At 37.4% G+C, this 13,231-nt stretch overlaps 1 protein-coding gene across 2 annotated transcripts in view; it reads left to right on the top strand.

Moving 5' to 3' along the window:
• Dcc (DCC netrin 1 receptor) overlaps nt 1-13,231 on the top strand; it is a 1,081,061-nt gene that overhangs the window by 755,049 nt on the left and 312,781 nt on the right. For both annotated transcript variants that reach the window (XM_031365997.1, XM_031365996.1), the window contains exon 9: nt 10,576-10,730. In XM_031365997.1, the coding sequence (XP_031221857.1) occupies nt 10,576-10,730 (155 nt within the window). The remainder of the gene's footprint in view (nt 1-10,575; nt 10,731-13,231) is intronic.

The following is a 13,231-nucleotide window of genomic DNA, read 5'->3' as shown; positions in this document are numbered from 1 at the left end:
ATTGGTCCTTTCTCCAACTCCTTCACTGGGGACCCTGTACTCAGTTCGATGGATGGCTGTGAGCCTCACCTTTTCTAATCATTACAGTTTGTCTGTCTGCCTGCCTGCCTGCCTGTCTGTCTGCTTGTTTATGTTTTGCTTTGGTTTCTGAGATAAAGGGGGACACAGGAAAACATGATATTATGTTAACATAGCTAGTTAAAAACTTCTAGGCTCAAATAATTTCCTCAACTTGTTCTTCCAAAAAGCTGGGACTGTCACTATGACTGAATGGGAAGATCACTACGACTGAATGCTTTGACTAGCCTTTTTTACGCTTATTAGTATTTATTTTCTTAAATTTCTTTCTACCAGTGGAACAGAGGCTTCTTGTGAGGTGTTTGTTGGTTGGTTGGTTTGTTTATTTTATCGTTTTTTATTCCTGGGATGTTATTAATACATACAACAATAACTAAGGCATATCAATACTAGCTATGATTCAAATTTAATCCATAACTGAAATGTCAACTACTATATGAAGATCTACACACGATTCCGAGTCATGACTCATCAATTACTCAATTTCTCTTTTACATCTTTCTTTTGTATGTGTGTACGAGTGTGTGTATGCATGAATTCGTAGTAGAGCATTTGCTAATTTTGTCCTATTATGTTTTGGCATATTCATGTAAATTCCTCTATTGTGGATAAAAAATAAACTCTATCCTAAGCAGATAACTATGAATTGGATTTTCTAAGATAAATTTGCAGAAAGACAAGTGTCATATTCCTGATAGATTTTTTTCCTAACCAATAAAATGAATTGTGGGGGGTGAAAACACTGACAGCTATTCAACAAAACTTTTTATAATTGAGAAAAATGATATTGAAATTTGATTTCAACATCCCCACTCATTTTGTATGTTCTAGCTTCTCACTAGAGCAAATACTTGCCATAAGTCTCTGAAGGATTAGCTGTGCTAGTTGTTTGCATATGCAGGTTTGTTTGGCTCCTCAAAACAATAGTGTTTTAGAAGATTGAAGATTTAACATTTGTGACTGATGAACAACATCTCTGGCAGACAAATTACTCTAGCTAACGTTGTCATTAGTCGGTCTGACTGGTTAATAGTATCAATAGTGTAAGTGCCATGTTTAGCATGTTTTAACCTGCTCCTCTGGGTGCTTTCGTCTTAGCATTCAGAGAACATCACATATTGAAAAGTTGTAAATCCAGGTTTCAGACGGAAGAAATTGCATCACAGGTATTCATTTATACCGAAAATTATTAGAACTAGAAGTGATCATTGAGATCATGATGTATCTTTCTTCTATGTAAACATTCAGAGACTGATGCTCAGGGAAGGCAGGGATTCCTATGTCCAGAGCTGTGAAGTTGGCGCTAACAATGTTAACAAACATTTACTAGCACTTACACTAGATTGTAGGCAAAGCCTCTTGTGTGCCTATGATCATTAGTAGTGTCCATGAACAAGCATTACACAGATAAGGCTAGAAGACCACATTTCTGTTATGTAGCTTTCAAGGGGACCAGATTTTAATGCAAGGATATGTTCAAATCATGTATCCTCACCTGGTTGCTTCTGTACTAAATTAAAGAGATAAAAGAGAAGTTAGCTCTTTGGATATTTATAAAATTATGACATACATTTTTTTCTCTGTTTCTCTCTAATAGCTTTTCAAACCCAATGGATAATGTGATCTGCTTATTCATTTGCCATAACGTAAAAACATTAGCATATTTTCTTTATGTATAAAGAACACTGTGGCTTTCATTTAACTGCCAGGAGATTTCTTGTGGGGTTTGTCACAGCTTAAAGTGTAAAGATTATAGAATTATAGTATTGAATGTCAACATTTTGTATTCTTTCTCAAAACTCTACCAGCTGTGCTGCCTTTGGTAAATGAGTAGTTATTAGACTGTATATCTAGAGATATGAAATTAATAGTGGTATGTAGTGTGTGTGTGTGTCTGTGTTACATTGACTTAGTATAGACTTAACAGTCTTATAATAGTTGTTTGCACATTGAAGAGCACATGAAGTAGTAAATGCTTAATCCCAGCCTGATACCAAAGCTCCATAAAGAATCTACTATGAGCCCTCATTGAAAGTCTGAAGAAACTGGAGTTGGATGTCTACAAGTGATGGCAGCCCCTGTGGACACATTCATAGTAGAAGACCATAGCTTGCAACACATCCTGATTTTATTCCACCTTGTACTTTTGCCCATTGACAATCCTACCATAGCAATCCTACCATAGTTCTCTTCAGTTTGTTGTTCTACATGCTGTTTCTGGAAACATCTGCAGACACACCAAGAACATTGTCTTATTCATTTGCTACTGGTCTCGTAATCCAATGAAGTTGACAATCAAGATGAAGCATATAAAATTCATGATTCTGTTTCCTTGTGTGGATGACAATAACATTTGATATGAAGATTATGATGAGTATTAAGTGAAGCTTATAAATGTACCTGAAACATTAGTTCTTTGCCTGTGGCAACAAAATCAAACTGTTCATGTTAACTAGTGCCATACATAAATAATTGTGTGGGTTCAAAAATTAAAATATATGAAATACAGGGACATTTCCTGACACTTGCTTAGAAGGGGGATTTATCGCTTTCATAAACATTATTCCACTTGATCCCCAGATAATATCGTTATGATAATTTCCATTTACAGAAGAGCATGTTCAGAAAGACTGAGAAATAGTGACTAAGCAGCTTTTCTAGTAGTAAACTGTAGGGCCAGGATTTAAATGCAAGGTGATCCCTTCACTCTATTCACAAAGTAAGAGATGTTTTCCTTTGTAAGGTACATATAAGGTATAGTATGCGTTCAGATGAGAGAGTTAGAACACTTCTATAAGCATCATCCAATTTAATCTTCACAGTAGCCCCTGTAAGATAGGTAGAATAAGGTGGGTATCTTCATTTTGCAAATGAAGCATGGGAGGCTTCCAGACACCCCTGAGATGTTCAAGGTCACTTGCTTTTTTGCAATAGGAAAAATCCTGGACCAGGTCTCCCGTGGTGCAGCCCTGAAGTTTTATGTGGCTCTGTGCTGCCTCAGAAACCTGTGCTCACTGACAGGGATTAGAGACAAGGATTTATGACTGACATGGAGGATTCATTTTAGAATTCACTGTGCATTACATTTTCCAACATGGTGTTTACATATTCTTCCCCTGCTCTTCAGAGTTGAGGGCTCCGCAGCTGAGGAAGCTTGTTATCCATGAAGGGAGTGTATTGTGATGGAAAAGGGACAGGCCTCGGAATCCGAAGCACCACAGTGACCCAGGCATAAAGCTTGGAGAAGCCAGCCCTTCTCTCAGAGCCTCTACTTCAGTATAAACAGCAAAGCAGTCAACTTTTACCAAAGTATGTTTCTAGGGCACTGACAGAGAAATGAAAGAAAGTATTCTAACTCTCTCATCTGAATGCCTACTGTACTTTATATGTACCTTATAAAGGAAAACATCTCTTACTTCGCGCATAGAGTAAAGGGATCACTTTCTTTCTCCTCCAAAGAAAGTAAAGTATATTGAAAACTAAAATTGGCTGTCTACAAAAGTGTAGGCTTAGATTTTTCAAAATCTACTTTTAATAAGGGTTCTCAAGTGCTTCCAGCCCCCTTCTAGCCCACTGTCCAAAGGGGAGAAGAGACATGGTAAATAGGACAATGGGATGTAGACTTGTTTAGAAGTAGTTCCTTGGGTCCATTCCAATCTCAGTTTTTCAGGAAACCAGCAATTCAATTTAATAATGTCAAGAATCAGTAGCAGTGGCATGATCTAGCATAAACCACCAGGCCTCTAATGAATTGGCACGGGTCAGCAGGAGTGACCAGGACCCATCGGGAGCCCGGGAGAAGTTCTCTGCCACGCCTCTGTCAATGAAGCAAAGATCAGCAAAGATGAAGACTGCAGACGAACAAAGTTATTCAAATCTAGCTGGGCAAGCACACAGCCACTGTCTGTTGAATACTTTATATACTCTCTCCAAACATCACCTGTCCTCCCACAGGTCTTGCTTCAGCAGAACACCATATGAGTCTGTATTAGCAGAACACCATGTAAGTCTACATTCACAGGACACCATATGAGTCTTTATTACTTGTCATTGCCAGAGACTTACACTTCACAAGGCTACATGTCAAGGAGCCATTCTTCACTCGCTCATCACGTGTTGAACAGGGCTCAATAGTTCACCCAGCCTTGAATTAGAATTAGTAGGAGAAAAAATCACGGTTCCCCTGAAAGTCTTTCAAGGATCTTCCTACTAAAAATAACTCTGATATGGGTTAGAGTTTAGTCTGCAAGAACGGCTGTGAATGGGAAAAGGAAGACAGATCAGAGGTCAGCCGCCTAGAACCCAATTGGCATGCAGCAAGTCTCTGAAGAAGTGATTCTGGCTGAAGGGAAGGGTTTGTCAGTGGAGACAGAACAGATAGGAACCAATGCTGTTAGGACCAGGTAATGTACTATATATCAATATAGAAGATAGTTTATGGAAGGATTTATTTTATGAGTGTCATGGCTTGTATATTCTTGGGCCAGGAAGTGGCCCTACTAAGTGGTATGGCCTTGTTGGAGTAGGCTTGGCCTCATTGGAGGAATTGTGTCATTGTGGGTGTGGGCTTTAAGGCACTCAGCCTATCCACCTAGAAGCCAGTCTTCTGTTTGCCTTTGGAAGGAAATGTAAAGCTCTCAGCTCTTCCCTCATTATACCTGCCTGGGCTGTGCCATGCTCCTGCTTTGATAATGGACTGAACGTCTGAACCTGTAAGCCAGCCCCAACTAAATTCTGTACTTATAAGAGTTGCCTTGGTCATGGTATCTCTTCACAGCAGTAAAATCCTAAGACAATGAAATTGAGTGTTTGTCTGCATGTATGTATATGCTACATGTGTGCCTGGTGCTTGCAGGTGCCAGAAGAGAACATTAGCTCTCCTGGAACTTGAGTTAGAGACATTTGTGAATAGCCATGTGGGTACTAGGAATGATCTTCTGCAAAAATGTGGGTCTTCTGCAAAAGCCTGGAAGTGTTCTAAATTCCTGGCCTGTTTTTCCTGGCTCCATATTTGGAAGTTCTATTGCTGTCAGTTGCAGTCATATTGCTGTAAACAGTAATTTCTAGTTTTGAAATACTGTCCTGATTACACATCTAGTCTAGTTTTCTGATAAGACCTCATAGTGTCTCCTCTACTGGCCTGAACCCATTATCTTCCTGTCTCAGCGTCTAACCTCAGTGTTTGTATTACAGTAATCTACCAGCCAGTCTTGTTGTACTACTTATACTCACTAGAGGAGCAAAAATGAAAATAAAATGGAGAACAAGGAGCTGCTAAAAATATTTTTCATTAAAATACAGTTCCTTCCCTACAAAGGAATTAATGTGATTCCTCTTCGTGGAAGCAACTAATTAGGTTCTTGGCACCTCATGACAGCATTTGTGGCTGAAACATTAGAGCAAAATGTTCACACCTGATACACTTAGCTATGGCAGAATATATTTATATAGTAGAATTTTTTAATACAAATAAATCTGTAAAAGCAGAATCAAGTTTAATCCTCAGTCTCATTTATCTCTGAAGTAAAATATAAGATCTGAATTCAGCTAACATAATGACAAAACTCAAGCCAAAACAAAATAAAACAAATAAACAAACAAAAAAGCTGAAAAAGTGATTATTTGTTCTCTTCTTAAGAGTAACATTAGACTGGAAAGATTTCTTTGAGAAGCTCACAATCTCTACTTTGTACATAGTACAACCATCATCAAGAAGGTGAGATAACATATGATTAGGGTAAAGTTAAATACAGATTTCTAGAATTTCTAAAATAATGGATTGTGGAGATTCTATGTATGCAATCACTTAATTTTTTTCAAAGTAATCTATATACTTAGTTACAAATTATGGATCTTAGTGGCCAAGCTGTTTGCTACCCTAAGATATTATAAGTGGCAATTGTACATAGTGCGAGGATGCAATGTGGCTTCTACTCAAAATAATCGATGGCTACACCAATGGGATAGTCTTGGACACTAATATTCTTTATATTGTATGTTATAGATGCTATATTGAATGCATAAACCACATGAAATGACAATATGGAGAGACACTGATTAATGTTGTTAAAACTAGGAGACAAAATGGTCAAGACTCAGTTAGGACATTACATTTCAATCGGGTCCTAATTAAATCTCACTCAAAACAAGATCTCGCCAAATCCAAAAGGAAATATGAGTTGGAAGAAGATGGCTGCCTGCCCATCAAATGCTCAAAACACGAGGAGAAAGAGTGAGATGCTGCATTCAAGCAACAAGTAGGCTTTTCACAGAGTAGCATGAAAAGGCTGGACCACATTACAGAGGCTCTAGATTGTCCCAGGGACAGGAGTTTGTGTCAGCTACAAAATGAGGGCAGTACACAAGACCATGGTCATGAACTGACAGATTACATTCATGAAAAAGAGGATGAAACGGAAAGGAGCAATAACGGAAGGTCAATGTCAAAGACGAGAAACTAGCCTTGTTATTGCAAGCACCAAGTACATTAGAATCTATTTTGCGACATAAGGATCTATAATCATAGTAACCTAAGCAGAGAAAAGTTTCCGTGAGAATTTCCTAAAGACGGAATTTTGTTTGCTTTGTGCCTCAAAATGCAACTGTGTTTAAGACTTAATACTTGTTCCTGGGAGAAGTCGTTTCCTGTTTCCTCATCCCTCAACCTCAGCAGCACTCTCAATGCAGCGAGTAGTCTTCATTGTTAGGAGCCAGAGGGAGAATTCACACCACAGCCAGAGTAAGAGATTTTTTTTTTCCTCAGATGAGTGGACCACTCTGAAGGCAAGGCTATAAAACCTTTCTGTTGTGTCTAGGATCATAAGACTTGATGTAGGCCTGGCAGTGTGGCGCACGCCTTTAATCCCAACACTTAGGAGGCAGAGGCAGGCGGATTTCTGAGTTCGAGGCCAGCCTGGTCTACAGAATGAGTTCCAAGACAGCCAGGGCTACACAGAGAAACCCTGTCTTGTAAAACAAACAAACAAACAAAACAACAACAAAACAAAAAGCAAACAAACAAGAGACTTGGTGTAGCGTCTCTTCTCCTGGAACAAGTCTACTCCTTTCCTGAAATAAGGCTTTCTTGGAATACATACTAACTCAAAGTTCGTTCTTCTACCAATAGATTCATTACAGGCAAGGATATGGGTAAAGTTCTAACCCCATGTAAAGCTGAGATGTTTACTGGGGTAAGGTGGGGAGACAAGAGTGTCTATGGAAGGGGCTGTTTGGGAGCCAGTTAAAGCTAGCTTTCTTTTTCCCAGAGAGAGCCTCATCCTTCACTTTACTGGTTATCTCAGCTCTCTCAAGCCTTCTTAATTATCTTCCCTCAGAATTCCCAGCTTTGCCATTTTACTTTAATGATTGTTTAAACACTAACACAGGGCTAGCTGGTCATGGGATGCACATCTGAAATCTCAATCACCAAGAAGCCTAGGCAGGGGAATTGCAGTGCTAGTGCTGGGTTGGTCAACCTAGTTAGACAAAACCTCCAACTTAAATTAAAAACAAAGTAAATAAGGGTTTTCCAAAAAGACTTTAAAACCATGAGTTATAGTGACATTGTTGCAAAGCAGCAGGGTTATCATTCCTTTGCCAAACTTGGTGCTTTTGGAGCACCAACTTGCCACCTTGCCACAAAATATTAAAATAGTAACCTGAGGCAATTTTGCCCATGCAAGAAATAAATGTTCCCATTAATTAACTCTTTGTCACTGCCTGGTAATAGAAAGGGGAAGTTGCCTGCTCTTGCATTCCAGTAAGAAGATTCTGGTTTCATTCCTCATTCTCTGGAGTTTCTATGTATGAATGATTCTGTGGTAGACAGATTCTAGAAGCCACAGGCTACTCCATCCTCTAACTTCAGCCAGATGAGCACTACATCCCACCTCTGAGTAGAGACAATTGAAATGATGAAGGCTTGTCTTAGAGTGTCTACTGCTGCTCTAGCATGCACCTGACCCTTGTGGAGATGAAGGTATTACATTTTCAGTTGTTAGGAGAGCACTCAATGAAGGTTTCTGAGGCTTTCTGCCTGTACCAAAAGACTCACAAAATATCAAGTAACAAATTCTTCAAAGTCAAGAAAGGAATTAAAAAGTAGGCACATTCATGTGCTTCAACTTAGCAAGATGAATGTAGGAGATGGAATCTGATTAAGAGACTTCATTTTCTTTTCGGCATTGATTATTTTTATTTTAAACATACATCTGTAGTACCTATAATAATTTGATGCATATGTAAAATGTGTAATAATCAAATTGGGGCTGTTGGCATTTTTATCTCCTTAAACCTATCTTATCATTTTTAATTAATACATTATAAGTATGCATATTTATGAGGTATAGTGTGATATTTTAGTACATAAGTACAAAGTATACTAATCAAATGATGAGATGAAATACTTCTCTCTCTTTATCATTATATTGTGTAGAAAGGTTGAGCTAATTTGCTGTCTATTGCTGTGATAAACACGACCATCAAACGCAACTTTAGGAGAAAAGACTTTAATTCATCTACTCCTGGGCCAGGTTTCCTTGACAAAAGTTAAACAGGAATAAAGCAGAAACAAAGGAGAAACTCTCCTGACCTTCTTGTTTTCTAGGTCACTCTCTCATGATCAGCTATGTTTCTTGTGCTGCTCAAACGCATCTGCCTAGGGCTGTGCCATCACAGTAGGTTGGACCATTTTTCCATCAATCATCAAGTAAGATATCTTACAGATACGAACGTAGGAAAAACCCATTCAAATCATTCTTCTGGGTGAGGTTTCTGATAAATTGACAAATAAAACTAAGGGCCACTAAGGCTTTGAGCACTTCTTGGTTGTTTGTATTATATATTGTAGTTTATTATAGACTGTAGTCATCATGGTGTGCTGCAAAACATTAGAGTTTAATTAGTCCTCTGTAATATTTTGATAACCTTTAACCAATTTCCCTCTAATTCTCTTGCCTCCATTTTCCTTAACTTCTATTATTTTGTAGTCAGATAAAATTTGATTCTTTTTATTTTAGACTCCACATATAAGAACATATGTTATTTACTTCTTTATAGCTGGCTTATTTTACTGAAGATAAACACTTCTAACCACTTTCCTGATTACCGGCTATAATCCCCTTTATGGCTGGATATTGTCTATTGTGTATGTATACCTCATGATTAACCATTCACCCATGATGGGTATCTAGGTTTGTCAAATCTTTGCTATTGAGAAGAGCATAGCAACATACATGGGAGTGTAGACGCCAATTGAGAATTGGCAGCATTTATTTTGACAATATTCTTGTAAATACAAGAGTTAAATTATATGGTAAGTCTGTGAATAATGTTTCTCAAATGACTACAAGAATCTTAGTTCTGGTACTATTCACTCAATATTATTTTGGTCCTTTTGAAAATAGCCACTGTGACCAGCAAAATAGCACTATGATTTTGAATTTTAGTTCTGTGGTGCCCAATGAAGTTGGAAGTGTTCCCTTAAGAAAACATCTGAAAAATCTAATTGTTGTTAGACAAAAATAGGTATCAGTTTAAATGTCTCCAAAAATAAGATAAAGCTCAGTGACAAAATTAACACTTACACAAAATCCCCATGAGACGTTATAAAAACATTGTCTAGCAATAAAATGTTTGAAACAATTCAATAGTTTTAGAATCTCTTTTGAAATTTGTATTCAATTATGTACTAAGGGTCAGTGAGCATGTGAAGGTTTAGAGTCATACTTTAAAAATATCTTACTAGTTCTCCTTGCTGAATGTCAGTGTCACCAGCCACAGAGTTTCTCATCTCTTACTGTGTGATACAAATCCTATCTCTGTCTGCAGATTCATTTTTTTTTCTCCAGCAGGAGAAATATCTTTGTTGGTAGACAGTTGAACACATGTAGTTGTAGTTTGAAGAACAAGGCAAGGAGACGTGTGTGTATTATCATCTTTTTCTCTACGAAGAAATAAATGACCATTCTTCCTGTAACTGAACTTAAGAAACCATAGGAGACAGAATTTGATATATACACAGAAATACTTCTCACCTGCACTTTGCTCTACAACAAAAAAATTTGCATGAATGAATTTGTACACAGTCCTAATAAAGACCAAATTGCAGAATGATTTAAAACTTGACTTATCTCTTTAGCTGGCTTTTGTAAAACTTATCTACCTGTCCTGATTGTATATGCTTCTTCTTAATTCATTAGCTCTTTGCTTTTCATGAGTTTTGAAAACTAAAATTTAAAATGTCACAAATAAGACTTTAATTTGCTAGTTGTCATGAGAATGATGGTGACTTAAAGTCTCTCAGACTTTGCAATGTCTTCTCATCCTTTCCATTCACTTAATTTTCATAGTCAACCTTGGAATGCCTGAATTTTATCCCAGTGCCAACATGAAATGAGTTAGCAACCTTTTGGTTCCTCATTACCCCTGTATACCAAACAAAGTTTGGACTAATGCTTTCATCTTAAAATAATATTTCTCTTCACCTTGATTTCCTAGGGAGCGAGCTTTGAATACAACCCAGCCTGGGTCCCTTCAGCTTACTGTGGGAAACTTGAAACCGGAAGCCATGTATACCTTCAGAGTTGTTGCCTACAATGAGTGGGGACCAGGGGAGAGTTCTCAACCCATCAAGGTGGCTACTCAGCCTGAGTGTGAGTATGAAAATGGAAGGGCAATTTTTAAAGCATTTATATTCACTCTCTACAACATCCTTGCATCCTTGAAGGGACAAAAGGGAAGGAAAATGTTTGTAGCAACACATTTAACTTAAGCACTTTTGAAAGTGAACTAGAATTTTTAAAGAGACACTGACCTTAACCAAACCATAATAGGAAATTATCAATGGGGAAGGCAAAGTTTACCCCAGTAATTCCCATGCTTCTCTTCTCTGAAGCATGTTATCATGTTGATACCATTCTGTTAGCATCCTCTTACATTCTTTTTCATATATTTTTTTTAATTTATTAAAGAAAAAAAAAACTAATAGCACGGAAATTTGGATCTCAGGAAACTACTACAAAACTTAAACCTGTACTAACTATGCCCAAGAAGCTACCTGAAGCCAAACACAAACACTGGGGATATGGGAAATTTACTACACCATCCTCAAAATCTAATCACCATATTCAAATATATGATCCCAAAGCAAAGGAGCTGGACACTCCTCAAACAACTTAAAATTTGATGATTGGTATTTTGTTAGTCTCAGAGTAAAACATTCCTCTGCTTGGTTAAGCTTTTCTTACACATTTTCCATATATCTTAGGGAACAAATTAAATGAGTAAGAAACTTTTGGTTGTCCATTACCCCCATGTTTTGGGGGACAAATCACTGGTGAACAGTTTGTCAGCTTATATTCAATGAAAGCATTATAATCTAAAAGTTAAGTTCACTGAATGCGTACTTGTAAGAAGGCACATTTCATCATATACTGGATTTCAGCTCCTCCTTTCTAATTAATAATACTAGGTCTATGATTTTGTGCTCCTATCGGTTTATGTTCTCTTTGAAAATATCTGTTTCACTTAAATATAATTTGACATATTTTTAAAGATGACATGCATATTAGAAACACCTCAATAGATGTAAATACAAAAAAACACAAAAAACAAACAAAAACAAAACAAAAAAACTCAATGTTTTATAGGTGGTGCTGGTGGTGCATTCCTTTAATCATAGCACTTGGGAGACACAGTTAGGCATATCTCTGAGTAGGACAGCACCCCAGACTACAGATTGAGTTTCAGGACAGCCAGAGCTACACAGAAAAAACAATGCTTTCTTTAAAAGAAATCAAAATCAGTCATTGAAATGCCTCACTACCTAGGGTCTTTGATATCACTGTGGTGAAGACCAGAGAGAGTAGGTTAAGACACCAGAGTCCTGGTGGATGATTGACTCTTGGACAGATCCATAATCTTTCTTCTTGCTGCCGTGATTACAGAGACAATATCAGATAATCATCCCTGAAAGGAGAAATGGCTAAGCCTTAATAGTGCCTTATAAATGCCTTATGAAAAAGCATATTCCGGAGAGTAACTTCAAAAGCATTTCCATATATACATTTTCAACAGTTAGTAGGGCCCAGAGGATCCTGAATCTGGTAGGTAACTTTTAGGATCAAGAGTATAAATGCTTGGCTTTTATCGAAATCTTTAGACTAATTAAGGACAACTGCAGCCATTATCTCCATAGAGCCAAGTTAAACAAGAGGCCAAGCATCCTCTCCTACCATGCACATGTAGAGCTTCAATTGCTCTCAGAATTTTCTTCCAGAGAATGTTGTGTTGTTTCATTGATTTAGATAACTGGACGAAGGGCCAAGGTGATGGTTTAGCAGCTAAAGGCACTAATATCAAGTCTGATAATCTGAGTTCCATCCCTGGTGGTAAGAAAGAACTGACCTCCATCCACGCTTGTGCTGTGGTATATGTATTATATATCATATATATATATATATATATATATATATACGTGTGTGTGCGTGTGTGTGTGTGTATGATCATATATATCATATACATCAGGCAGAGAGGAAGACAATGTACCTGACCCGGACATTTAAAACCTACAAGCCCATAACCAATGACCTATCTTCTTCAACAGGCCATATATCATCCTAGAAAGCCTCATATCTAACACAACCATGACCACATGTCTTCATCCTTCACTAGTTGGCTACCAAGCACTCAAAACTATCAGCTTGAAGGGGTCAGTGTCATTCAAGCCATCCCACCACAGTTCACACATATAGAAGTGAATGCTTTTGAATATTTAGCTCTTTTGAGCAATAAAATGAAGTAAAAACACAAATCAGGCATAAACATTATGCTAACTATGCCTCAATTATCTACTATATCTACACATTGCATTACATAAATTGAAAACCGTTTATAGCTGTGTTAGCAGCTTCTGTGTATGATTCCAACACTTGGGAAGAACTGAGGCAGGAGAATGGTTATGAGTTCAAGTATAGAATGAACAATAGTTTGAAGTTACTTTTTGGATATTCCAGAATAAGCATAGGAAAATAAAATAAGTTTACCCAACCAAACCATGATAAAACGTGGTCAACTATATTTAATGCAAATTTTAAAAAGTGGATTTAATACTTATTTGTGTCCTACTTTGTGTACATATGCAACACACTTCATT

This window comes from Mastomys coucha, unplaced genomic scaffold, assembly GCF_008632895.1.
Source record: "Mastomys coucha isolate ucsf_1 unplaced genomic scaffold, UCSF_Mcou_1 pScaffold13, whole genome shotgun sequence".
Taxonomy (NCBI): domain Eukaryota; kingdom Metazoa; phylum Chordata; class Mammalia; order Rodentia; family Muridae; genus Mastomys; species Mastomys coucha.
The sequence above is the reverse complement of the archived record's forward strand: the minus strand, read 5'-3'. Positions and strand labels throughout refer to the sequence as shown.